The sequence below is a fragment of the Acanthopagrus latus genome, chromosome 4, assembly GCF_904848185.1.
Source record: "Acanthopagrus latus isolate v.2019 chromosome 4, fAcaLat1.1, whole genome shotgun sequence".
Classification (NCBI taxonomy): domain Eukaryota; kingdom Metazoa; phylum Chordata; class Actinopteri; order Spariformes; family Sparidae; genus Acanthopagrus; species Acanthopagrus latus.
Genome location: NC_051042.1, coordinates 21,185,860 through 21,211,904, shown reverse-complemented (window position 1 = coordinate 21,211,904; position 26,045 = coordinate 21,185,860). Strand labels below are relative to the sequence as shown.

At 41.2% G+C, this 26,045-nt stretch overlaps 2 protein-coding genes and 1 long non-coding RNA gene across 12 annotated transcripts in view; 2 read left to right on the top strand and 1 right to left on the bottom strand.

Moving 5' to 3' along the window:
- tead1b (TEA domain family member 1b) overlaps positions 1-9,440 on the top strand; it is a 51,160-nt gene extending 41,720 nt beyond the window's left edge. For all 9 annotated transcript variants that reach the window (XM_037094843.1, XM_037094847.1, XM_037094846.1 and 6 more), the window contains 4 exons: positions 1,380-1,553; positions 4,352-4,492; positions 4,579-4,731; positions 6,247-9,440. In XM_037094843.1, the coding sequence (XP_036950738.1) occupies positions 1,380-1,553; positions 4,352-4,492; positions 4,579-4,731; positions 6,247-6,360 (582 nt within the window). In that variant the 3' untranslated portion in view covers positions 6,361-9,440. The remainder of the gene's footprint in view (positions 1-1,379; positions 1,554-4,351; positions 4,493-4,578; positions 4,732-6,246) is intronic.
- Positions 4-26,045, bottom strand: LOC119017804. 2 transcript variants are annotated; one of them, XR_005074558.1, is made up of 4 exons: positions 25,658-26,045; positions 11,460-11,575; positions 4,773-4,945; positions 4-171 (listed from the first exon to the last, which is right to left on the bottom strand). It is a non-coding gene; the product is annotated as an uncharacterized LOC119017804 (long non-coding RNA). The 2 variants fall into 2 exon arrangements; XR_005074559.1 differs by lacking the exon at positions 11,460-11,575 and having other exon boundaries at positions 25,658-26,039.
- rassf10b (Ras association domain family member 10b) lies at positions 13,589-16,995 on the top strand. The gene has a single exon (XM_037094853.1). It carries the CDS (start codon positions 13,772-13,774, stop codon positions 15,062-15,064), a length of 1,293 nt encoding a protein of 430 aa, XP_036950748.1. The 5' UTR covers positions 13,589-13,771; the 3' UTR covers positions 15,065-16,995.

Below are 26,045 nucleotides of genomic sequence, written 5' to 3'. Positions count from 1 at the left end.
AGCATTGTGCTAAAGCATGAAATATCACTATCTCACGGTGTTCATTGCCACCTCTTATCACCCGCTCCTTCCCTCTATGAATACACTGGGACATTTTCCCAGGCAGAGAGTCAGCTGAGATGAGGCCAAAGCAAGCCGAGAGGCCCGCGGGGAAACACAGCACGAAAAAACCTGCAGAAATAATGATGGATTGTATATTAATCAGTTTCTTAAAAGGCACTCCAAAACTGTTTCTGCGCTGCTCAATGAGACAATCTACAGACTCACTAGTGTGAGTCGACTAATCAGCAGCTTCATGTCTGTCTCTCACATTTAATGTTTGCTTCAGCAGATTTTTTTTTTAATGTTAGTCGAAATTTTCTTGTGCACTTTTCTTTCAGTTTTAATACAGCATGACAACAGCCATTAATCTTACATTCATCTTAGTGCTTGATATTGTTGCGTTTGCCCCGAAGGCTCCATGCTGGAGCGGCTGCTCTGTGAGCTTTTAAACTGAAGTGCAGCTCCACATGACAGGGTTTCATACAGTCACGACTGGGGCTTTAGACCCTCAGACATAATTCTCTGATTTGCAGCTTCTCTTTCTGTGTTTTTTGCTTTGCATCATGGGTTTTAGATCTAACACCACAGTATATATTTAAGTATTTAAAAGCAGATCCTAATAATCACGAATAAAAAAAAAAAAAGGCAAACCTAAATGTTTTATAATGCAAAGCACTCACCTTTCATTTCATATTGTCAATTTAGATTGATTGTAGTTGCCTTTGATGCAGAAATATTGCCTTTCATGTAGCCTTTGAGAACATGAATTCTTTCATCATATGGTTTTGCCTAATTTAATACTTGCAATAGATCTATCCAGGTCTGCGTTAGTAGTTTCACAGCTTTTTTTTTTTTTTTTTTTTTTTTTTTGCTTATAATAAAGTCACAACTGAAGCTTATACACATTGTGTGAAGCACTGCTAGCTTGGTCTAATACAAATGAGGACTTGTTTCTGTTTGTTTCTCGCTTTATTGGAGCAGAATGATATTACCAAATTTGTACATCATAAAATAAAAAGATGCCTAAAATCCCGCAGACATCCTGATAAAAAGCAATGTTGCGTAGGGTTATTTCTCATCATCACTGTGTATTGTTTCCAGTCTAATTCTAGCTCTCGCTGTATGCCGGTTATTTGTCAGAATTAGTTTATTTTATTCCACTAAACCTTTCTGTGTTGATTGTCTGGATATTGATATGTTACACTGTTATAGATCATTTTTATGTCAGTTTATGGCTTTCTGTGTTTTTGTTGTCTTCCAAATCAAAGTGATACAACCTGAAACACAACACCATATTACAAAGTATGTTTCTGACAGTTTGTCTACTTTTTTTCCAGTACAACAAGCATCTATTTGTACATATCGGACAGACAAATCATTCCTACAGTGACGCCCTGTTGGAGTCGGTGGACATCCGTCAGATTTATGACAAATTCCCAGAAAAGAAAGGAGGGCTGAAGGAACTTTACGGAAAAGGTCCTCAGAATTCCTTCTTTCTTATAAAATTCTGGGTAAGTATGATTTTTCAGCCACAGTGTTACAGCTTGATTATATTTTACACACATCAGCCTTACATCATTGCGACCTGGTGCACACTGTGAGTTGTGTTCAGTGTGTTCAGGTTCGTTTTCAGTGATTGGGTGTAATCAGTCTACACAGAGAAGATTGCTCTCTTAATGTTTGCAGAATGCACTCTGCCGTATTTGGACTTGCATAGCAGGAGAGCTTTTGATCAAAGCACTCACTAATTCAATGTAATATCTCCAAACAATGGAGTGACCTGGTTGCACTCCTAATGGCTGTTTAAACATTGCATGTATTTCCTCCTGATGCAAAATGCTAACTAGCGGCAGCCAACAAAGTAGGAATTTGAGGGGACTTGGTCCAAGTGCATATGGTCCTTTTGAAGTGACCAGCCAATCTAAATTTCAAATGAAAGACAGAATCTGCACAATAATGAATGTATAACTGCGTTGCTTAATGAAGGAGGAGAATGTTGTAGGTGGTTGTCTCCTCTTTTTGTATCCGTAATGAACAGGATGTTGAGGGCATTGAAAGGCTGCCCTCCAGGAACAGACCCGCTCAACCTTGTAAATCAGTCTTTTAACATAACTTCATTGAACCCTCTTTAGAATCTTATTTCTAATATGGACACAAAATAAAATGCATATTCACATGTGCACGAGTTCCTCTCATTTGATGTGGCATGTACATGTTTAATCTCGACAGCTCTTGATGAGACAAAGAGATTCTTAATGCGGAGTTTGATTTAACACTGTTAGCTGCCATGTTTAATCCAAATTCTGACTTCCTCTGAGGCCAAGCACAGATGAGTGTGTCAGTTTTATACTAAACACTAACTAAACATAATATGTGCTATATACTATTTTAATAGTGTGTAATATTTCTAGTGAATATTCAAGAAATTTACATACTCAACTGTTTCTGTGCTACCTAAAGGTATCAAATGACTAAAAATGTGATCCTGTGACAGAGTTTTCCTGAAGTTTCCACAATATCACTATTGCCTGTCCCTTCCCTTAGAGCTTCAGCTTTAACTCTAAAATACCTACCGTAATTTACATGTTCAGCATTAGGGCTGCACATTGCACATTCGATTAAATTTAATATAATCCAATTTGGGAAGAGGCCAGAGTGTCATATCCAACTCACAGAAGCTAAATTTTCTAGCAAAAATTTAAAATATGTGACAAACCAGCACTATAATGAAGACAAGCAGTGTCAAAATGGAGTGTTTAGCTGAGTGAGATATTTCCTTCAATGTTTGGGAGTGCCAAAGGTAGAGCTAAAAGGGAGTAAAGATAGGATTTACATTCATCAAATCAACAAAATCATAGTTTTAATATACTTCATTGACACTTCATGATTAAAATCTGTCAAGAATAAGTATCTAGTAAAGAGATGATATTTTATTACAGATATGTTTGTATTGTTGTACGTCAGAAGAAATTGCAGTACAAAAATGTGCAACCAGGTTCGAGTTCATTGAGAAACAGAGAACACTGACCAAATGTTTTTTAATCCCCTGCTGATGAATTTCTGTCGTAGTTCTCTAAAAACTTTAATCTAAAGGATCAATATCAACATGGTTTGCTCTCTTTTTGAGCTGACAACCGAAATTTGTCTTTGATATTCTTTGCACTGTTGAATACATATGCAAAATAATTTCACGTAATGGCAACAAACTTTATTTTGTTGAATTTGGAGAGTTCAGTCAATTGGATTAAATGGCATCTAGTACTGAGTTTGCAGATTACAACAAACACAACAGGCTCTCCCTAGTGTAATTGTTTAGTTTGTCCGTTCTGGACTACTGTAGAATCATGGCGGTGCAAATGCATTGTGGGGTGCACTGAAGAGGACCCGCTCCCTCTGTAGATTAAAAAGATAAATAAATAAATAAACAAGATTCTTAGATTTTATGTGATTATACACTATTGAAAACATAACTATGCTGTGTTTCCTCTACATTCATTCAGGAGTGGTGGACCACCACAACAAGCACCTGACCACCACGGTTAGACAAAATATACTGAACACACACACACACAAGACCTAGTAGACGGAAGCAGCCCATTAATCATGATCAAGTGACCAAATATAAACTGCTGCAGCCACTTTAAACCAAAGCAGTCTGACAGTAAAAACCAACAGGGATGGATGAGGAACAAATACCACAAATTACCCTCTGCTACACTACACTAACACCACTGTTAGAAAACAATTAACGTGGAAACACTATTGTATATATTATTCCCCTTGATCCTACACAATGGACCTTCAATGGAATGGGTGCATTTCTGATCTTTTTGTTCTGTTAACTGGCAGCGCCCAAAGATAAATATCTTGTCATTTTGAATTGATGTGTTACAGATAATTCAAATGAACGGGTCTTAAAAATGTTTTATGGTTTTGTTCTTTTTGATTCTTTTGATTATTAACCGATTGGTGTCCGGGATTCACTGAATCACCAGTCTTAAGAATGTTTATACACACAGGCTTGTTATCACATAAATTAATGTCGTCACAAAGGTTACTGTACCTAAACATAATTATTCAGATTTAGCTTTGTCTCATCCCTTTTTCTTTACACCTGTCTGTATGCTTATGTGCAAATCTTTTTCTTGTATAAAATGGCAAAATCTTAGAAGAGAAAGTTAAAGGATTTTATTTTCATTTTTAATAGGTTATATTTAACTCATTTTACTGTGGCTGTGTGTCTAGTTTATTCCCTTTAAGAAAAATATGAATAACCACTGAATGCTCTGTTCTTTCCTCTGGGTCACAGGCTGACTTGAACTGTAACGTTCAAGATGATACTGGGTCTTTCTACGGAGTCACTAGTCAGTATGAGAGCTCAGAGAACATGACCATCACATGTTCAACGAAGGTCTGCTCCTTTGGCAAGCAGGTGGTCGAGAAGGTTGAGGTGAGAACTCTTTCCATCGTGTGAGTCAGATCAAGTCATTGATGTGTGCAGCCTTAAATCAAGTATTATTTTCTCTTTCCTCTCAGACTGAATATGCACGGTTTGAGAACGGACGCTTTGTCTACAGGATAAGCCGGTCTCCCATGTGTGAATACATGATCAACTTCATCCATAAGCTAAAACATCTGCCAGAGAAATATATGATGAACAGCGTGTTGGAGAACTTCACTATCTTATTGGTAATCACGTCATTGACCTCATCATTGTGTAGGCGAGATACCTCTCCAGGACTCTCATTCTTCTTCTTCTCTGTGCTGTCAGGGTGTGTTGGTGGCTCCAGGTGGCTTAATACAAAAAAAAGAGGGTGTGGGGGGTTGAGATGACTTCCTCTCGCTGGTCCGACATTGCTCTCATTCCACAGGGGATGAAACACAGTGTGAGGAGCCTCATTAACTGCAGGGGAAAAGGGAGGAAAAGAGGGGGCAGGAACCCCTGTTATTTACCATCACATGGGGTCTTAAAGGGTCTTTCACTGCTACAGAAACAGCAGAAATTAAATAAAGAGACAGACTTATATGTGGGAGGTTGTGCTTGCAAAAAAGATGCCGGGGCTCAAAAGAATCTTAAGGCCAAGATCATCATAAATCCATCCAACAAATATTTTTAAGATTGAGTGTTCTAAAAGCATTGTGATATAACATGCTCTTAGAGATAATTGTAGATCAATGAGTACCTACTTCCTCTTCGCTGAAGATCAAGAAAGTCTTAAGAAGCTCTAAAATCTGCCGCAGGAACAGAAAGTAATGCATTTCAGCTAAGTTTGTTTTTGTTAATGGACTTCATCTCTACACTTGTAGTTATATGACTGTTGATCCTGTCTGTTCAGTGATGTTTAATGTAAAACAACATCTACCTGCTGTGTTAGAACATACTGAGTGTTCTCATTGCTCATACAGAAACAGTGAGGCGCATGTTCTTCAGTTTTATAACATCAACGTTGCAGTGGTGGAAAGAGTACAGTTCAATGTTAAATCAATCAGTTACCATTAACATAACGTAACTTTCACGGTGCAGCTACTGAAAGTTGTGTGCGGCTGAATGCACATGCAGCTACATTTTCATACTGAAGGAATCAACTTGTAAAACATTTCTATTTGATCTTTTACTACTTAATTTATTTATTCTTTGTAATTTCAGGGTCTGCAGGTCCTTCAAGTCTTAAAATGTCTTAAATTCAGTGTGGTAAATTTGCTTTGTATTTGTGAGGTTTTTTATTATATTTAATTTACTCATCTTTTAATTTCTCTTCTAATTTCTGTGTGAAAATCTACGACTGGACCTAATGATATTAACTTTAACCCTATAATGATAGTGCTAACAGGAATAATCATTATTTATATAGCACCTATTTTTACAAGGTTACAAGGTGCTTGTACAAATAAATCAAATACTATACTGATTATCAAGACAGGTAAGACGAGAAGAAAAAGCTGCAACCTTAGCAATTTGAAAAAGAATCCCATAATTTTATTTTTTAATTTTTTCAAATTATCTGGAAAAAGGTTTTTAAAAAGTGCACATTCACTCACTTTTGAACACTGTTTGGGAAACGTGGAAAACATTTTGAAGAAAAGCACAGCTTTTGATGTGTACTGGTGTTTTGTTCACCTCTCGCTTGTTCAGTTAAGGATTGTGCTGAGTGCTCTGGATGCTGTGTTTGTCTGCTGGAGAGCTGACTGTCTCTTCTCTCGCAGGTGGTGACGAATAGGGACACCCAGGAGACGCTGCTATGTATGGCGTGTGTGTTTGAAGTCTCAAACAGTGAGCATGGCGCCCAGCATCATATCTACAGACTGGTAAAGGAATGAAAGGCTCCAAGCCTCCTCCTCCTCCTCCTCCTCCTCCTCCTCCTCCTCTTTTCATAGACTTACCAACCTCAAAACAAGTGGCAGTGCCTCTACCTGAAAGTCACACCTACAATGCTTTTTGGTCATCGGGTGAAGTCGGTTATAAAATTGTTTTAATATAAAGTGTTTGTTATTTGACTGCAGCTGTGAATTGCGGTACAGTTGTTTTATGTTAAAATATGGGAATTCTTGTTTAAAATATGTTCTCCGTTGGGTATAAATGTGGCCGTTGTTAAAAAATTTACTAGATTGATTTGGTAAATGGAAAATATGTATGTTGTCTCTTTCTGCTTTGTTATGTAGACTAAGAAAAAAAAGGATGCTGCCTTTTCTATCAGCGGCCTGATGTGATTATGTGTTCATTTGTTTGACTGTGTTTTGTACGTCCGTACTTCATAATTTCGTGAGCATACACACCGTCGATATACAGACGTGCACCCACAGCCAATAGATTTCCAAAGAAACAAAACTAACAACACTACAAAGATGGTAGTTGGAGGAGAGTAGTCGTTAATCTCGCAGAATTACTGCTATTTCTTTACAAACCAACCCAGCTTACATTACTATATTTATCCCTGTTGAAGCACTCCAAGTCTTAGACACTAACAGAATTAATGCACTGTGAAAATACCGCAAATATTTTTTGCATTTGCTCGACAAAAAGTCTTACCACCTTGCTAAGCATTTCTGTCCTGTAAACGAGTCCTTTCTCTGTGACAGCCGACAGGAGGATAATTGGGTTTTAGACAGATGACTCTCATCTCGTCCAAAAGCACTTTGTTCCCCCTTCCTGAGCTTGCCTTAGTGATGCTTACTTTCCCCCCTCATCTGTGGTTTCCGAATAATAGTTTTTAAAAAAATCCTAACGGTATAAATCACTTTTAAAACGGCAGGCCTGGCTCAGTCCGCTGTGGCTTCGCCCCCCCGTGGAAGACTCGCCTATAATAACTCCAAGCCAGAGTGTTGCTGCCTTTCACACTCGCGTTGTTCACATGTTTCCGTGGCCTACACCGATCCCCCAGCCTTAAACATGTTATAGCTGTGTGAACTCCAAAAGATGCCACTAAAACTGTGATCTCTACACGGGAGGACTCTTTATATGTCTGTGCAAGGAATTCACATTATTATCTGCCAAAGGGTAGATGTACAGTGCCTTAGACTATACTCTAACGTTACCCTTTGTTTTCTGTGGATGAAACAGGCAAAAACAACTCGCATCTTACAAAAATCACGTTTCTTACAACCGGTACACTCCGAGGAATACAGCTGTCCTTGTTAAGTGGCAGTATACCTATGTGACATTAAGTTATGATAAGAGTTATAATACAGGTTATATTTTCTCTAACGCTGTAAGCCTTTTTTCAAAGAGTGTACTATAAACACAGACTTGACTGCCTCTCCTGTTGTAGATGACCAAAAAAAGAGATACAGTCAATCTTTCGTCATGTCCTGCATGGTAGCAAGGAAGTGCCTTTGGTTTTAAAATTTCCAGCTTCAAAATCATCGAAACAGAAATTACAAATTAAATGTTGCTAGACCAAAAAAAACAAAAAAACCAGACATAAGTGAAACCAATCACCACATTGCCTTTGAGAAGGATTGTACTGACAGCAGAGGACGGCTGGTTACTGGTAAGAATAAATAAATAAATAAATAAATAAATGATATATTAATTTTAATTTTGAGAATTGATTTCACAAATTTAGTATTTGAAGAAAAGACTGAAAGACCTGCTGATAATGTACCGCTGCTGACTGCGTGCAGGACTCATTGAAACACTGCAGCTGTCTGCTCCGTGCACACTTGCAGGTTCAAGTGTTTGATTTTTTTCTTGTTTTTTTTTTTTCCCTCTTTCCCGCGACCACACGCTCGCACGATTTGAGAAAAAAAAAAAAAAGGAACCACAAACATCACACTTTCACAATGTTACCGTTGATGATGCAGCTGTGATGTCGGCGTGGCAGAGACCCAACACAAGCTTTTTTATCATTTCATATCTTTCAGGGTGGAAAGTGAAAGGTTATTTAATTCTAACAGTTCGAAACTGTTTTAATGCAGTCACGTCTGAAACTGTTTGGGAAACTAATTTTTTCACAACTGCTAATGTGGACGAGGCCGTCGAGGTTAATACTTTTCACCACAAGAACCGTAGCTATTCAGACATTTAATTATAATCATCTAAAGTATTTTAGCCGAAGAAGCTCTAAGTAATTGCAGACAATGTCTCTGGTGGATGCAGATAAAGTTCAATCATTCAGTATTTTGCCACAGTCCTGTGGACGCTGAGGCTTTCTTTATGTTTACCCTGTGTATCTGTTCACATTTATTGATTATTTAGTGAGACGTTCCTGTTTTTCTTATTGTACTTGTATACAGTTGTACTTGGTTTCGTGATGACATCATCTTGTATATTGCAAGCCGAATAAGGCGGTAATGATGTTGCTGCTGCACTGCTGGTACATTTTGACATGTCGTTTCAACACTACAACAGCAGGACTGATGCCTTCGCTGGCGAGAATGTCTTGTGGACCATTCGAGGAGGAAATGGACACGTTAAAAGAAAAAAAAAAAGAAGCAAAACGTTGAGGAATCATGCTACAAACATATCAGCAGTTTAGCTCGTTATTTGTAATTCTGTTGAAGAGTAGGTACTGGTACCTTTTTGTTTTATGACCATTTTTTCAGATGGTGGCTTTAAAGTGACTTTTCACACAGCTCACATAGTTATCATACACACATTTTGGGTTTTGTGTGCAAATTTGTTTTTTTTTGTAAAAAGGTGCTTTGTACAAAAATTATATCTTAGCTTTTTTTCTTGGTACAGATGTGTGATATCTTTTTCGTATCCCTGACGGTAAAAAGTGTTGGAGCAAAGGAGAGAAAAGAGGCTCTGCGATGTTTCCGTGTTTCTGCATTATGGTCTTGTCTTTGCTCCGTAACATTATGATGCCTTCTTGATAATAGTAGATATTTTGTAGCTTTCTAGATACTTTGTATGTATGCAATATTGCAGTTAAATAAATCTGAAAAATATTGCCTCCTTTCGTTGTTGCTTCAAGTTATTACCAAGCTGGAGTTGTAAGAAGGCTGATGCGACTCCGTTGATTTAACTCTTTAACTGCAGAAACCTCAGATCAACAGTAGATGGAGCCTCTGGCCGGCTTTATATTTTACTGCTGTTGTCACAGTTTCACACGTCAGGGAACATATTTAATGTACACCACTGTGGTAACACAAGCCACCAGCAGAGGGAGACAATGTTAAGTTTGAAAGTATCATGAGTCTCTTAACCTGTAGATAATGACACCAGTAAACTGTAGTAGGATAAAAATACAGTCGTATTAGCATTTTGAATAAAATCTTGTGGCAGACATGAGATTATAAAAGTAATAAAAGGCCAAAACAATAATTATTCTGACCATTTAAACTACATGTATCAGAGAATTTGTGAGTATTAAAAACATTTTTTATATTAGCTTGTTTTCTTGCAGTGTTTGTCTACAATATTGATAAGATGGGAATCAGATGCATTTTTTTATACTGGAAACTTTTGAGAGTTACATCTAGGCACACAGGGGCGGCTGTAGCTCAGCGGGTAGAGCTGGTCGACTAGTGCTCGGAAGGTCACTGGTTCAAATCCCAGCTCCGGGCAGGGCTGAGCTGCATGTCGAAGTGTCCTTGAGCGAGATACTGAACCCCACATTGCTCACTAGTGAGGGCCCTGCGACGAGCTGACGACTTATCCAGGGAGTACCCTGCCCTCGCCCTGAGACAAGGCTGGGATTGGCTCCAGCAGCAACACCCTGCAACCCCATGGAAAGGGATAAGCGGTTCGGACAATGACATGACATGACATCTAGGCACACAGGGTTCTCCAACCAAACTGCTAGTCCACATCCTGCATATAAAAGATATATAAACATATAAAGTTAACTAAAAAGTGATTCCAGCATTCAAGACAATCTGACAGTTCTTGGAGTGTGTAGCACCACCACGTGGCTTTGGTCATTAACACCTCCGGATACTGTGACAAGTATCAGCAAAAAACTAGAGTTCTTGGTGCTTCAGTAGTTCAAATCATCTTTCACTGTACATACGTGTGTGTCTGATTGGACAGATTATGATGGTATTTAACCTTTAGATGGTGCCACAACAACAAAATATCTTTAACTGACCACAACACCGTCTGACTTATTTGGAATATTATCATTTATTCCCCCCATGTCAGTCCATGGATGAGCGAGCTCGGATCCAAATCCAGGTGAATATTGCAAATATTTTAATCATTATATCGGCTGACAAATGTTTTCACCCAACCTATCCCACAGCTTTCCAATCATTAAATCTACAAAAGGACTACTCTGGTGGATTTCGGTGGCCCTGGGGACAAAAACGCTACCACTGCCTCGTGCAGTAAAACTTGATCTGGCTGGTGTGTGCCTTCGTTTTAGAAACAATAAAAACATCATGGCAACATATCTCAAATGATATTTTTTCTGCTGTTTGCAGGATGCATGATGGTGAGGTAATGTATCTGTGAAAAAAAGTTAACTTTGTTTTGGTGCCTCTGGACTACAGAGCAGCTTCTCTCCTCGGACTGAGAGACTCCTAAAATCATCCTGATTAAAAAAACAAAAAACAAGATGACTTATTCAGCAGCATAAGTCTGACCTGTCTTTAAGCGGCATCAGTATTATATGAAGGCTGTTACAGACTCCTTGTAATGTGTTTAACAATGATGGAGGAAACCTAATAAAACTGATCCAAATTCAATTTTAAAGATAGATCAGCATGAAGGCATCAGAAAACTATTCTTGGTTTATTCTCCTACTTAAGTCAAATTCATTCACTTTAGTTTCACTTCATATTTTTGACTGTTTCTGTCATTTTTGGGTGAACTTTTCCTTTAAAAACAAGATCTCTCATGTATTTTCGCACCACAGGATGCACATACAAAAATCTGGCAGATATCTTTTTGCTACAACTGTTGATAACTGTATCGTATGTTTGTTGTTGTGTCTCTGGGTCCTGAGCGGACAGATTCAGCAGCAGTAACAAACCCAGAGTCCAGATAACGCCTGTCTGTCGGCCCGTCTCAAAGACAGGAGTGAGCAGCAGTTTGCTCTCTTGCTTTGCGATCAAAGCTCACGAGTTCAAGACTCGCCGAGGTTGAAATCTGTCAATGAGAAGAAGAAAGATAATCAACTGAAAGCCAACAGGGTCCAAATGATGAATTAGTCCATGACATAGCTTTTTTAAAAAGACATCCCTTGACTGAAAGCATCAAGGACAGACACAGTCCCAGCTGACACTCAGTTCAGACTCAGCCGCTCTCCTTTAGTGCTGCAGCACAATGTTTCCAACACTCCTCACTGCAGACCTTTAAATCTCCCCCTCATATCCACAAAAGTGATAGAGAAGAAAAAAGATAATCAGCTGAAGCCAATCACTCGACTCTGCCGCGCTGCCTTCATGACTCTCTCTTCCTTCCTCTTCTGTGTGAGTCTGAATGATGGCTTTCATGATTTCAAAGTGTTTCACTGTTGATATAAGATAAGATTCAGCGATCAAGCACAAAAAAGGTCCTGACCTGTAGTTTAGGGGGAGATGCAGTGATTCAATATTCCACAACTAGTAAAATCTGTCGAGTTAAAACTCGTGGGCTTTTCCCCTCCGAACCTTCGTTGAACACGTATTGCAAATAACAGTCATGTCGTCACCAGTGTGGATGGAGCAGGACGTCTTTGACAATCAAGCCTGCACTATGTGGCTCCACCTAGCATGCTAAACCTCTGATTCTTCTCTTCTCACAAACCAATGTTAGAAGAACATGCTGCCACTTGAGTATGTGCATGCTGAGCTTGTTAAGTCAACAAAAGCTATTTGGCTTCACATCACTGGCTCCATTTATTGGCTATAAATTCACTGGTACCAGTATAAAGCTGATAAGGCAAATTTCCCAGTACTGGGCCAAACACTGGGCCTAAGATTGATCAAGTGGATAATCGATGATAATTAATAACACACATAGCTTTAAAAATGTTTTGTTATGCGATATTTCATCCAGTCAGTTAAATGTGAGACAATGAATCTTAAAAAAATCACATGATGAGGTGGCTGTGAATCAGCGGTAGAGGCAGCGTCTTGTTATCAGAAGGTCGCTGGTTCGATTCCCCTGGTCCGCATGTCAAAGTGTTCTTGGGCAAGATACTGAACATCAAACTGCTCCTGATGTGTTAGTCGGCACCTTGCATGGCATCCACCGCCATCATTGTAGGAATGTATGTATGCATGTATGAATTACTGTAAATCTCTTTGGACAAAAGTGTCTGCTGAATGTAAATATCATTTGCATGTTTTCAACACTGACGTTTTCCAGTCAATCACAACACATTTACTACATAACGTTTGACCATTTCATTACAAACTAGTGGATGCAGCAACAACAGCATCGCACAAGAAACATTCAACGCACCTCAGAATGAAACACGTGGTGATCAATACGGCACTGAAATCCAACATGTATGTAACTAGAGTACACTTACTCAAGTACAATTTTAGGTACCTGTACTTGAAACACAAGCACATTTATTTCCAGAAAATTACGTTTGGAACTCATTTATATTTAATATTAGATACTTTTAAGACTTTTACTAAATGAATTCCATGGGTGACTTTTAATTTGTCCAAAGAACAACTGCTCATCATGAGTTAGGGATGTTGGGATATGGCTGCATACATAAATGTGTATGGAGTTGCAGTAAAAGTCAAATGAAATGTGTGCCAATATTGTTGGGGACCAAAAAATATTATATATAGAAGTCTACTGTATTTCTTACCGTTTTACTATTATTATTGTTTTTGTAACATCACTGTCATTTGGCTGCTGTGGCAGAGAAATGTCCCCATTTGTGGGACAATAAAGGAATCCTGATTCTGATTACTCACAAAACACCAAATAAAAACTCAGATATGTCGCAGAATTAACAATGAAACAGTAAAATATCCCGAGCTGATTTCAAGTGGTGTATATTTAACTCGCTGTTTTTACTTTTCTTTAACTTTTGGGTACTTCTCTCAACACTGCTCACATCATCCTGGCTGCAGCTACTGAACCGCTCCTGACAAACTCAAGTCCTCTTTACTGACACTTGCTGACGGGAGTCACGTGATCACAGGGCAGCGAAATGTTTCCTTGCTTCCATAAAAAGCGCACAGAGGAACTCATGGAGCTGCAGACGCGCCCGGGACGCAGCGCGCACGCACACACGGGACATGAGTTTGGACGCATGCGGATTTAAAAGTACTTTAAGAAGGACTTGTTGTGTTTTGTTTTGCTTTATCGATGAGAGGTAAAGTTTAGCAGACACTCATGATGGAGTCGGAGGAGAGTAAGATTTCAGTGTGGGTCTGCCGAGAGGAGAAGCTCATCTTCGGCTTGACGAAGCGCACAACCTGCGCTGATGTGATCCAAGTGCTTCTGGAGGACCAGAACTCGCAGCTCGGCCTCTCCATGGGAGGCTCGCAGTCTTACTGCCTGGTGGAGAAATGGCGAGGTTTCGAGAGGATTTTACCGCACAGGACCAAAGTGCTGCGTCTGTGGGTGGCGTGGGGAGAGGAGCAGAGGAACGTGAAGTTCGTGCTGGTGAAGAGCGACGCGTCTCTGGCGAGCCACGGAGCCCGGAGCGCAGAGGCGCGCGTCGTGCCCAGCAAACACAGCCCCTGCGTCACCACGGGCACCGCGCGCTCCCCCATGGGTGCCATCTCACCTGAGAAGCACCGTCGGATCGTTCGGAAGGCTTTCAGGAAGTTGGAGAAGATCAACAAGAGGAACAGGGCGCAGAGAGACGCGTCCTCGGCGGAGAGGATGGAAACTCTGGCTCACCTGGTGATCTCTCAGGATCACACCATCCGCCAGCAGGTCCAGAGGATCACAGAGCTGGACGCGGAGATCGAAAAGTGCGAGGTGAAGGTGCACCTGGACAGAATGAGGAGACACGGGATTAACTATGTGCAGGACACGTATTTGGTGGAGGCGGCTGCAGCTGCCGGCCGAGAGGCGGACAAACTGTGCACAGCTCAGACCCTCGCCAAGTTTGAGGAGTACGTGCGGCAGTGCGAGGAGGTGGTGAGGCTGGAAGAGGAGCTGTGGCAGCAGGAGGCCCTCATAGACGCCATCGGGACGCAGGTGCAGGAGGAGCTGAACCACCGCTGGATGGAGCGCAGGACGGAGGAGCTGCGGAGCAGCGACGCAGCAGGAGACGCGGCGGCGTCAGAAAACGAGCTGCTGTTGGAAGGAGAGAGGCTCAGGACGCAGCTAGACGCGAGTTTGTACATCGGCCTGCGCCTCAACACGGATTTAGAAGCAATTAGGAGCGATTTAGAGCTGACCCAGGAGATTTGCGTGGCGAGGGCGAAGGAGATGAGGGATTTGTTGGAGAAAGTGAACACTTTGGACATAGAGGAAAGGACGGAGGGATGTTGCCACGGGACCGATGTTAAGACGGGGATGATGAGCACGTTGGAGAGGAAGAGCGAGTGGGTGGAGCAGGCCAGGGGTCTGTCGAAGACCCACAGTGGGAACGACGACGACTCAGACACTGGCTTAAGTTCTCTGCACAGTCAGGACTCAGACAGCCAGCCAGTGTGGGAGTCACTGGTTTAGGATTGGACTGACTGATTGGATCTGACTGTTAATCATTTTTTAAAAGAACTGCTACACTCTCAGGGATTATCAGGACTCAACAGCAACTGAAAACACTCTATATTCCAACACAGATGACAGAAAACTTAGCTCATCTCTGTGTGGCATCATAATAATCCCCAAATGTTCCCATATTTTTTTTTATGACGTCCCTCTTAATACTGGTTCAAGAGCTCAACAAGAAAGTTGTTTTAACACAAAAATAAAACTGCTCTTGAAGCTTGTTTGTTCCTCTTTTCTCCACTAAACTAAAAAATGATCCGTGCAGGTCTGAGTCGGGACTTCAGGGTGATCGCACATCACTTCCACAACCTCTGCAGTGCTAATCCACACCTCAGAGCCAGCCGCAGCCAAAACGCCAAGTCAAAGGTCTGTGGATTACTCTGCCAGCAACATCTCAGATAACGAGGAAAAAAAGCCTCTTCGCTGTGAATCACAGAGTCATAATGAGAATATCTGCAGTCAAAACAGAGGCACACAGCTCATGTTGGAGGTCCTGGACTCAACACAGATGATAGGAAGTTTAATCCATCAGCTGCATGAATACATATGAATACAGTTAAAGGCCAGTTCAGGTGTGTGATGTCTGATGAATCCCTGCTCAGTCTATAAATGGTCGCAGGGAGGGGCCGCTCCGGTGGTGAAAAACAAATCTTCAAATCCACAAAGTGTCAGGAACAACTCTTACGCAAAGTCAATTTTCATGTCGGCTTTATGTGTTTACGATCAATCATTTCACAGCGAGATTACTTCGCCTTTTAAAGACACAGTGATGTAATCCGCAGACTGTAATTCTGGGAGGTCGAGGGGAAGAAATTCTTCCCTTCACTCTCTACTACTGCCGACGACCAATCAGCGCTGGTCATGTGATGATCGCGGTACATCTGAAGCTCTGCTGATCTTCATGAGCTGTGATAAACTCTCCTCTCTGCAGCATTCATGATTCTGTTTGACAGCCAAACACTGCTGGACCGGGCCTCGTGTACTGGTAGTGAACTGCAGCTCTGTTTAAAAAGGATAAGTTCGCCCAAATATAAAAAAAAAGAAGTTAGTATCTACACACCCTCATGCTGTGGAAAGTCAGGTGAGGTTTCGTAGTCCACAAAACGTTTCTGGGGCTTCACAGCGTTCTCCTACATGACTGAAGTAGAGCAAAATCATACAATGGCTCAACACAGCTTGTCTGGCTTCATCCAAGGCTCCAAAACTGATTTGAAAAGACACCCTTTTCAGACAAGGTGTGTGTTAATGCTTTAAGACAAGCTGTATGGAACCACTTTATATTATAAAGCTCTGTTTTGCTGTGAAGCTCCAGGAATGATCTTTATGGACCCACAACCTGACTTTCCATTGACACGAGGCTAAGAAGATAATAACTGAATTAACATTTTTGGGTGAACTTGTCCTTTAAGGCTTCAGCATTCTTCAATATTCCTTGTGGAAACGACACTGTGGCCCAGGTGAATATTATTATCCTCATGTTGATAACCAAAGATGCACTGATTCGACAGGACACGGATGAGACTGAGCCACATTTGTTTGTCAACGTCATGAAAATAAAACAAAGGTTTTCACCTCTCAGTTACATTCGTTGTGTTATACGTTTTAGTGCCACACAGCAAGCCCTGACCTCATGTTACCTCACATTAAAACCAAGGACTCAACTGGGGCGCGCAGATTTTGGTGTGGGGAAAAGCGAGCACTGCTGTAGGATCCATACTTGTGTCAAAAGATATCCTCATTAAAGATTATCAAGAGAATCAAAGAAAGAAGCTTCCCTTATTTCCTCCTTGAAAACTTCACACCACAAGCCATACTTTTGTAATCATTACCGCTGCATATGAACACATTACAGTCTGATACGGGCTGTCGAAGATGTCTGTTGTGTGATGTTTGTGAGCTTGAGCATTCTTTAGCGCTCTACTGCGGGAAAAAAAAACAAAAAAACAAAGTGCATTGACAGAATACCTGTTACAAATGATATAAAACATGTAAAGCGTGTGGATCCATGAGACGACTGAGCAGGAACAGGCATCACGCCAAGTGGTGCCGGAGTCGCTCGACCTCCTTGTGGTGACCTGGATGAGGGCAGGTCATACGAGATAATTAGCAGTAAAATAAGGAGGATCAGAGTGAAGGCATGACATTTTCAAGAAATAAAGATGTAAGGAGATGGTTAAACTGAGGACAGCAATGATCCAGGGTATGACGGTCCAGATCTCATTTCTCGCAGGACAATGTGAATTCTAATACTGTAGGTAAGAGTCTTAGACTGAGTCTAACGCTGACGACCCACTAAAGAAGCTCACCATCGAAGTCAAGGACTAATTAAATGTTAAGTCAAAGAAGTGCGTTTTGAGTTTAGAGTTAAAGGTGTCAGTAGAGCCAAAGTGTCTGATGCCAGAGGTTCTTTTTTAACCCTGGGAACCGTCAGGAGCCCTGAATTTTAAGCGGGCAATGCAGGAGGTGGAATATGTGGTATGGTGCAGTGTTAAAACTCTAGCTGTTGACTTCGAGCGTTCTCCGGCACGTCGTGGAGTTCTTATATAATGCAACTGGCCTCAAACCAACACCGTGGCCTACAGATGACAAAGCTCAGAGTTTGATTTGCAGCCCTGAAACATCGTCCAAGGCCTTTCACGTAAACAGAAGCGCTCTGTTTATATACAGTGTACTTCGGCGCAGTACTAGGCGTCCCTGCTGTCGTCTGCAGCCGATGACAAACAGCTTGCACCTGCAGAGGAGACAGAAAATAGATTTATTTTGCTCACAAAAAAGTTTCCAGGCTCAATGAGAATAAAACAAAAACAGCACCGGAGACAGTATTGGGTTTCTACCCGTGATAAACCGCCCTTTATAAGTGAATACACAGTGATACTCAAGACAGCACAAAAGTATACATTACTACCTGTGTCCTGCCTAGTTAATGGGTGTATTGAATTATTCAAAACCACAGGAAGAATAAAAGACGGGCGACGCGGTTTCTCAGCAGATACAGTGACTCTGTGACACGGCAGCGAACACGACGTTACATAACTCTCATACATGTCTGAAAAGTGGAGGATCATTCGAGGTGAAGTGAACCGTGTTACTCAGTGGTATTTAATCACAATCATGGTTTGACCCCTCAGAGACTCTTATTATCATTTAAAATCATCGATAAGGCAACATCATATAAATCACTGTGATGTGTAGTGCAGAGGGTCGTTTTAAGCCACTTTTATAATAATTAGCAGCACAATAAGGAGTGTAAAAGTTTTTCACAGCGTCACAGTGAACAAGGTCTGGGCAGAGTCAGCAAACACACAGCTGTTTGTTTTTATGTTTTATGTTCTATTTCCTTTCATGTACAGCACTTTGTCCCAGCTATGGCTGCTTAAAGCACTTTATAAATAAAGTTGAGTTGAGTTGAGCTGATCTAACTTCACTGCTAACTGAGCTACGTGAGCTACCAGCAGCCGCAGTTATCAGCAGTTAGCGGTTTCCCAGTGATACTCCACCTCCTATTCAATAGCAGTTTGAATCTGACAGGGTGCCAATTCTTACATATTGCACACTTAATGGCAGTGTTGACATTTTGTCATGCATTTTGTTATAAATATGATCCATAACTCACAGAGCGAGCAGCTTGCTGTGTGAAAACACTGACAGAGGAGCAGATGTGACCTACAGAAACCCAACAGCTCCTCACAGCATGAACTACATGACATTGCCTATAAATCACTGAGCGTCAAGTAATGAAGCAGTGCCCTTTTTTATTTGATGACTTTGATTGACGGCGAGAAGTCGTGAGCTAATTGCGAGCACGCTTGCTTTTCTGCGTCCATCAGATAAATGGTGAGCGCCACTGTGATAATGCCAGGAGAGGCACGGTAACACAAGAGAAGACACCACCACGGCTGAAGACGCCATGTTGGAAATGTCCCGTCGCGTCCGTTTACATAAACGCCATCGAACGACAGAGAGGGGTCGTCAGCAGCATGTTGCTCTGAGGGACAAGGGGGCACTCAAAGTAGAGGGGTCGGGGTAAAAATTGGAAACCCTCTTGAGGGACCGGTCAAACTAAAAATGATGCTCACAAAGAAATGGTAAAAAAAGACACTCACACACACACATACACACACACACACACACAAAGTGTCTTTTTTCTTTGAATTTAGGGCAGCATCATTGTCAAACAAGGGAAAGTACTGTATTACATGCCCTGTGAATGGCAGCCTTCCTGCCTCTTGACACACAGCAGCACTCTCCTCTGTGCTCGCCTCTCTCATGCGGCTCTCTTTTCTTTTGCCACTTTGTCACACAGATGAACATAAATTACGCTGACCTGACAGACCTTTCACATGCGACAAGCGTAAATGTAATACTATGCATAGATTTATTCTCGCAGGAAAACACGAGCACATTCCTCTTCTTTTGTTTCACAGGTGAAGTCTGTGAGGAGTGCTTCCCACGTCGCTGAATGGGGTTTTATAAAATGTCAAGTTGATTATGTGGAGAGTCCCCAGACCTCTGGAGCCACTCGAGAGGAAATTCAGGAATCTGAAGTGTGGTTCTCTAAAGCTTTTTCGCTGAGCTGGCCTGATTAAAAGGAGACAAAAGGTTTAAAGGTTCAACCATCATAAGTTTGAACATTTTTCTCTCCGGCTTGCAGTCTGAGTTTTCTGAAACCTGTCTGATAGCCTCTTGTCGTCTTCATTGTCACATGAGCATAGATCCAACATTGTGTCTTTTATTACAACTTCCTCACATGTACGTAAACACGCACAAGTCACGTCCTTGTGCATGCTAACAAAAACATACCAGGATCCAACAAAGACCACGTCATGGTCTTTGTTCTCAGGGTTCACAGGTCGTATCATCAGAGGTTAAAGTTACTGAAGCACCACTGCCATTTGACTCTGTGCGAGGGGGTGGGGGTCATGAAGGTGAACAGTGGGCGAGTGGGAATCAATGGAGGACGCACACTTGAAGCAGCAGGACTAGTCGACTCCAGCTCTTCACAGAGATGAACAGCAGGTTTCATGTGAAGCTGGCAGAGGTCTCTGCATGGCCACTAAATCATAATGTCACCGTCATTAACTGCATAAACAGCTGTGAGACTCCTTCCATGCATCCACCTGATTATTGCACATATGAATTCCTCAAGTTAGTTGTCTTAGCAACAGGTGGAAGTGAAGACTACATTGACCAGTGTCGCCATTAAACTGAATCTGAAGAATCTGAATTTCTTAATGCAGCTAGATAAGAAGCGTTTCTCTAAAATGGCAGTGGCAATGGCAGAGGACACAAGTGAAAGTCTACAATGTCAGGATTAAAAATTCCATCAACCCATTGAAAGGTTAAGATAAAGACTTTACATTCATTTGTATTAAGGGTCACTTTTCTTTCTGTTACTGACCTTTTTTTTATCATCTTTTAACTGTCACTTAAGTCTTTCATATAAAGTCAAAATATGATAATTTTGTTTGGTATATCTTGAATTTGTGGTGATTTATAAGTCACATATCTAACTGATAGAAAACCACCTCGATGAAGGGAAATAAATTGTGCTGGAGAAAAATTCAACAGCAAAGCAAACAAAGGAAAAAAAAATCTCGCTTCATTTATTTTAAGGCATGTCGTTTTTCTAACAACTTTTAAGAAACATGTCTACGCAACTTCAAACTACATCCAACTGTTGAGTGGAAGAAAAATCACCTCGTCAAATGAATTACACAGAAATGTGTTATTTCTCCTGTTGTCAAAGCAAATTCCTTGCGTGTCAAGAAAATAAATTAACTTAACCTGCCGGCGTTCTCTAATCCCTGGAATGTGTCACTTTGTGTTCCTGGGAGCCTTTGTTCGGCCTCACAGAGTGATCCGCCATGAAGTCACTAATGAAGGTATTGACTCTAGAGCCAGGACTTCACTACAGGCGCTGAGGTGTGAGCCACTCAGAGAGCACTTGGCCTGCTGCTAGCAGACTGGGGCCGCCAGCGTGCGCTCATTAGACCTCATTGTGCAAGTGGCAGGTGTGTTAATCCTGTAAGGCCGGGTGCTGACCTGGGGACCTTGCCTGTGGGATACTGTACAACCTCTTTCTGAGCATCTCAAGGCCTGTCACCTCCTGTAGGACCAGACGTAGCCCAGATCTGTCAGCAACAGGCTCATTACCCTCCAATAACCTTCTTCAGAGGGGCTGAATCGCAACTAGCACAGTGACAAAGTGTAGGACAAGCAAACCTCAGAAAGCCATATCACACTGGTGTCATAGATATCTGACTGCAATCTGAGTTAACATCGCAAAGTCATTCATAAACAATCAGCTGTTTTGGAGATAATTACCTTTACAAACATTTTTTTGGGGAAGATAAATCTCAAAAGCCATAATGAATCATCTCACAGTCATCCCTCCACAGCAGACAACACACTCTTTTAAAGCTCTTCAAACAAAGATCCTACTTTTACTGAGGGAATAGTCACTGAAGCAAACTTCAAGACATTTCACTCACAGTGGATTCAAATGGAGATTTCAGGTTTTCATGCTGGAAAACTTGACACTTATCATCACAAGGGCACATTCACTGACACAATCCAAGGTGTCCAGAGGGGCATTTCTTTGGGGATAAGCAGGTCATAAAGGCGTCTAGACGTCTAGGTTACAGTTCTGTCCATTGTTCGAATGCCCCTGCAGAAACCAGAGATCTGGTTTTGACAACAGGTGATACAAACAATATATACCTCATTGATAATAAGCACATTTTATATATTTTTGGATGGGATTAGGACAATTTCTGAACTCTAAAGCAAAATATTCACTCATGTGCCTGCATTTGTTTTGAGTAACCTGCAAATCATAACTTCTATGTTAGTTGTGTAAAAAGTGGATTGTGCAATAAGAAATATTCAGATTTAAGTGAAGTTTTGATAAATGCAGAACTGCATTTGTAGTCTTAGATGACAGCTGGTAGCAATGTAGCTGAACAACACAGAGGAAAAGTGTATTTAGCATGATGAGTCAGAGAGTCTTCCACCATGCTAGTAACTCTCAGACTGCACTGAGTTAATGCTAACTTTAGCATGCTAACATGCTGCAGATGTTCAGCGGGGACAATGTTGACCATGTCTGTTATAGTTTTATCTGTAAACATGTTAATATTTGCTAAATGCACCATAGCTGAGGCTAATGGGGGTGTCACTGTGTTGGTAAATATACAGACATATAAATAGGGATATTTTATAGCCTGCTATGTGTTTGTACAATATGTTATTCTCAGACAATCATGTTTATTTATTCATTTTTTCAGGCTTGGTTGCATTGTGGCTTCTGGATCATCAGCAAGCTCAAACAGCTGCACATCTGCCGACATATGAAGTAAAACAGCTACAGCCACAGTTTGGATACCCCTTGCACTGCAACACTTAGTACAACCTCTCTGTTACCATCCTATTTCAGCCTCCACTGTACTGTGTGTGTATGTGTGTGTGCGTGCGTGTGTGTGTCTGTCTGGCTGTGTGTGTGGCTGAAAGGAGAAATGGTGTGACCCATAAAAGTAGTGCAACACAATCCATTCCCATTATATGTGAGACCAAACTTTCCCATTAGGCGATAAGAAGAGGGAGTAACAGTGATTGTTCTGGAGAACAGATCTTGTGATTTTTGCCTAGAGCAGCATCCATTAACTTTAATGGAGAGAAGGATTATTTAGTGAATTTCAGAAACTACCCAGACGTCTTTGTGAGTTTTTCTGTAACTGATACAACAAGCACACCCTTGAAGTCCTCTGTTATTCTCGATAACAGAATACCTGCGCGTTGTTGGAGGAGATAACTGAGCCAACAGCTGAGCTGTAACACACTTGAGCTCTCTTTTCCTCACCTATGGGTGTGTCATGTTTTGCCACAGACTTCCGGAAGATGTTGAACACTCGTAAGATGTACTGTGTTGTATCGTCCCATTAAAACTACCAGGATGAGGCGCCAGGCAAGGAGCCACAAGGAGCCGACTGAGATTAGATTGGCCAAGAGGGAGTGTAACGAGGACAATAGCCACAAACCAAACGTCTCCGCCTCTTTTTGTTAAAGCTTTATGTTAGCCATGCTAGCTGCACTTTCCATCTTTGAACCGTGAAGATCATGCCCATAAACACGATGGGGACCATCTGTATAAACTGTTTTATAAATTTGGTCCAAGCGGTCTAGCTGCTAAGTTTATGTTACGTTAAAATACAATATTAATTAATGATCATACTCATGATGTAAAATTGAGGCTTAAAAAAGTAAGTGTGTCTACATGTGGCTATACAAAATTTAGTCACTGTTGAGAGGGCACAATCTGTCACACTGATGGTAAAACTAAGTATTTCTTCCTCTGACTTGGATGGTAATGGTCCACAGCTTTTTTTTTTCTTGAGCCTCGCTGAATTTCTTTTGTGCTCTCTGCCTCAGAAAAGTAGCTGAAGAATAATCATTATGCTGCGATTTGTGTCTCTCCACAGATGGTCTTGGCCTGAATAACATGCATGCTGATGAGCATTTACAACAGCTGACAGGAGTTCAGTCACAGAGAAACACTCTCCATCTTTGGAGAGGACGGCTGAAAGCTCTTCAACGGCAGCGGGGTCACATCTCAAATGTATGTTGCGTGTCTGGGAAGCTGGAGGGCCTTTTTCTATTATCACTGGGAATAATGAACACACGTGCACTTTCTAAATTCATAATCCTGAAGCTCATTGCTGGATGAATTGACTGATGGAAGATGAAGCTGCTGGTTGCTCATTAGGAGTGTATATAATACCTGCTAAACAGAAAAAACACGAGAAATGTGGTCACCAGTTTGCTAGTTTGTGATATGTCAATAAATGAAATGCATGTTGATGCAAGTTTTTTATTTATTTTACATGTAATTTTTGCAGGTTTTGAAATCTCAATTGATGAAATACCTGCAAAAATGTCTGGATTATTCAGGTGGATCAATTTATTTCTGCCTGTTCATTAGAATCCATCCACACTATGATGAAACACAACTTGCTTGAATTATTTCGGTTTGTTATTCTCTTGAATCATTAATTTCTACGGAAGCCCCAAAAGGTCACATGTACAACACATTGGCACAGAAGGTATTTTTCTAAAAGGTGTTTTCAAAATTCCTTATTGTTTGGTAAGTCCTTAGAATATATATGAGATACAATATTTTGCTCGTCTTCAACTTCAAAAGCTTACATTTGACCATTAGATCAAAATGTAATATGACAAACCAATTCTGACATGAGGGGATACATTTTTCTGGAGACAACACTGTCTTGTACAGATTGTTTTGGCTGATTATGAGATTAAATCCATTTCAGAATGAACTTGAAACGTCGAGGTTGTAAGAGGTGTGTTGTGTGCTGTTTGGTCTCTCTGCATGGCCAGATAGTTTTTGCAAATGTCTGACTTTTTCTTGGAAAGTGTGTTCAGAGAGAACAAATCATTAAAAAAAAAAAAAGCAGCCTGTCATTCATTTGGATGGGACTTCAGCAGGGGGCCTCTGGGCATCTTTCACTCCTGAGGGGGAGTGAAAGATGAAAGATGCTTTGCTGAAGCTGCGGCGCAAAACTTTAGATACTTTGAATATTTTTGGATCACTGTGAATCTGTGGCAGGACAAATCAGACTTTGGTGGTCCTCCACAGTCGAGGGTAATCAACGGGAAACACTGATATGGAAGAGATAATGTGCAGTAGATTTTTTTTTGTGAGTAAGACTTCAAGGGGGAAATTTCTTTCAAAGCCATCTCCTTCAGATCTTCACCACAACCCCCTTGCCCAGGTGTGTTTCACGCTCCTGGACACTATTCCAAAGATAGAGAAGGAAATCACTAAATCCACAAGGTAAGCTTCCTCTATCTTTGCTCTGCTCCTCATTCACAACTACTCAGTGTGCAGGGGGCTGAGCACTTGTCCCTGAATTGATAAAAGATGGAGCCTACTTCAAGCTGGAAAGGAGTGTTTTCATCTGGATGTCGGTGGGAAACCACACATAAACTAAACTAGACTTGATCAAAAGATAATAAGACTCCCCCATAGCAATGCTACACTCCTGGTGACGGCTGAAAAAGTGTTTATACTAAGAGCATAAACTGAGCAGAAACTTTGCCGACTGGAAATAAGTTGTGTATCCAGTGGTCATTACCAAAACAACACAGCAATATGCTTACTTGTACCTAATGTGCCCCACCACTGGGCCTAGCATACACCACCTCAGTATTTCTAAAATCCTGGATATGGCCCTGTCTGCTCTGTGCTGTATGCGTGACGTGGGCCTCAAAAACACAGCCTACATGATACAAGAATTCTAGTGAGTTTTTAAGGCTTGTTCTGAGTTTTCAGCACAGCTCAAAAACATATAAGGGTGAACAGACTATCAACACGTCAGTAGCCAACTAATAAACTCAAGTTTGAAGCTCGGTCCATTTCACTGAACTTATCTAGAAAGCAGAAATACATAGACACTTCACCATCATGGCGGACAGAACAGACAGACAGACAGACAGATAGACAGACACAAATTGTAATATTGTTATCTAACTCACCCTATGTTAGTTGTCAAGTCCACTTTCTTGCTCTTTTGGAGAAGATGTCCATATCCTTACATTACCGTATGTATATCCTCGATCTCATGGCGGTAACTGTCCCTATATGATGGCCTCATCTCCGCCCTCCATCTTGGCTCAAACTTCAGAAGGGGTTTGATAATTAGCAACACCCACAAACAAGCTAGCTTGTTTCATGCGAATGTTGTTGCGAGGTATAAACTCAGTTTCTGTGAGGCCAGAGTGAGACAGGTCATCTTCATTTCCAGATTATGCATGACAGTGACAATATCCGACCGTGAGATAACGTCTGTTCTTCAGTTTCACCTGGGTTTCACCTGGCTAGTGTCGCCACTGTCTGCCTGCAATACCCTGTACCACCACAGAG

Coding starts and splice junctions, on each gene's coding strand:
- rassf10b (XM_037094853.1), top strand. CDS start 13,772: ATGATGGAGTCGGAGGAGAGTAAGATTTCAGTGTGGGTCTGCCGAGAG.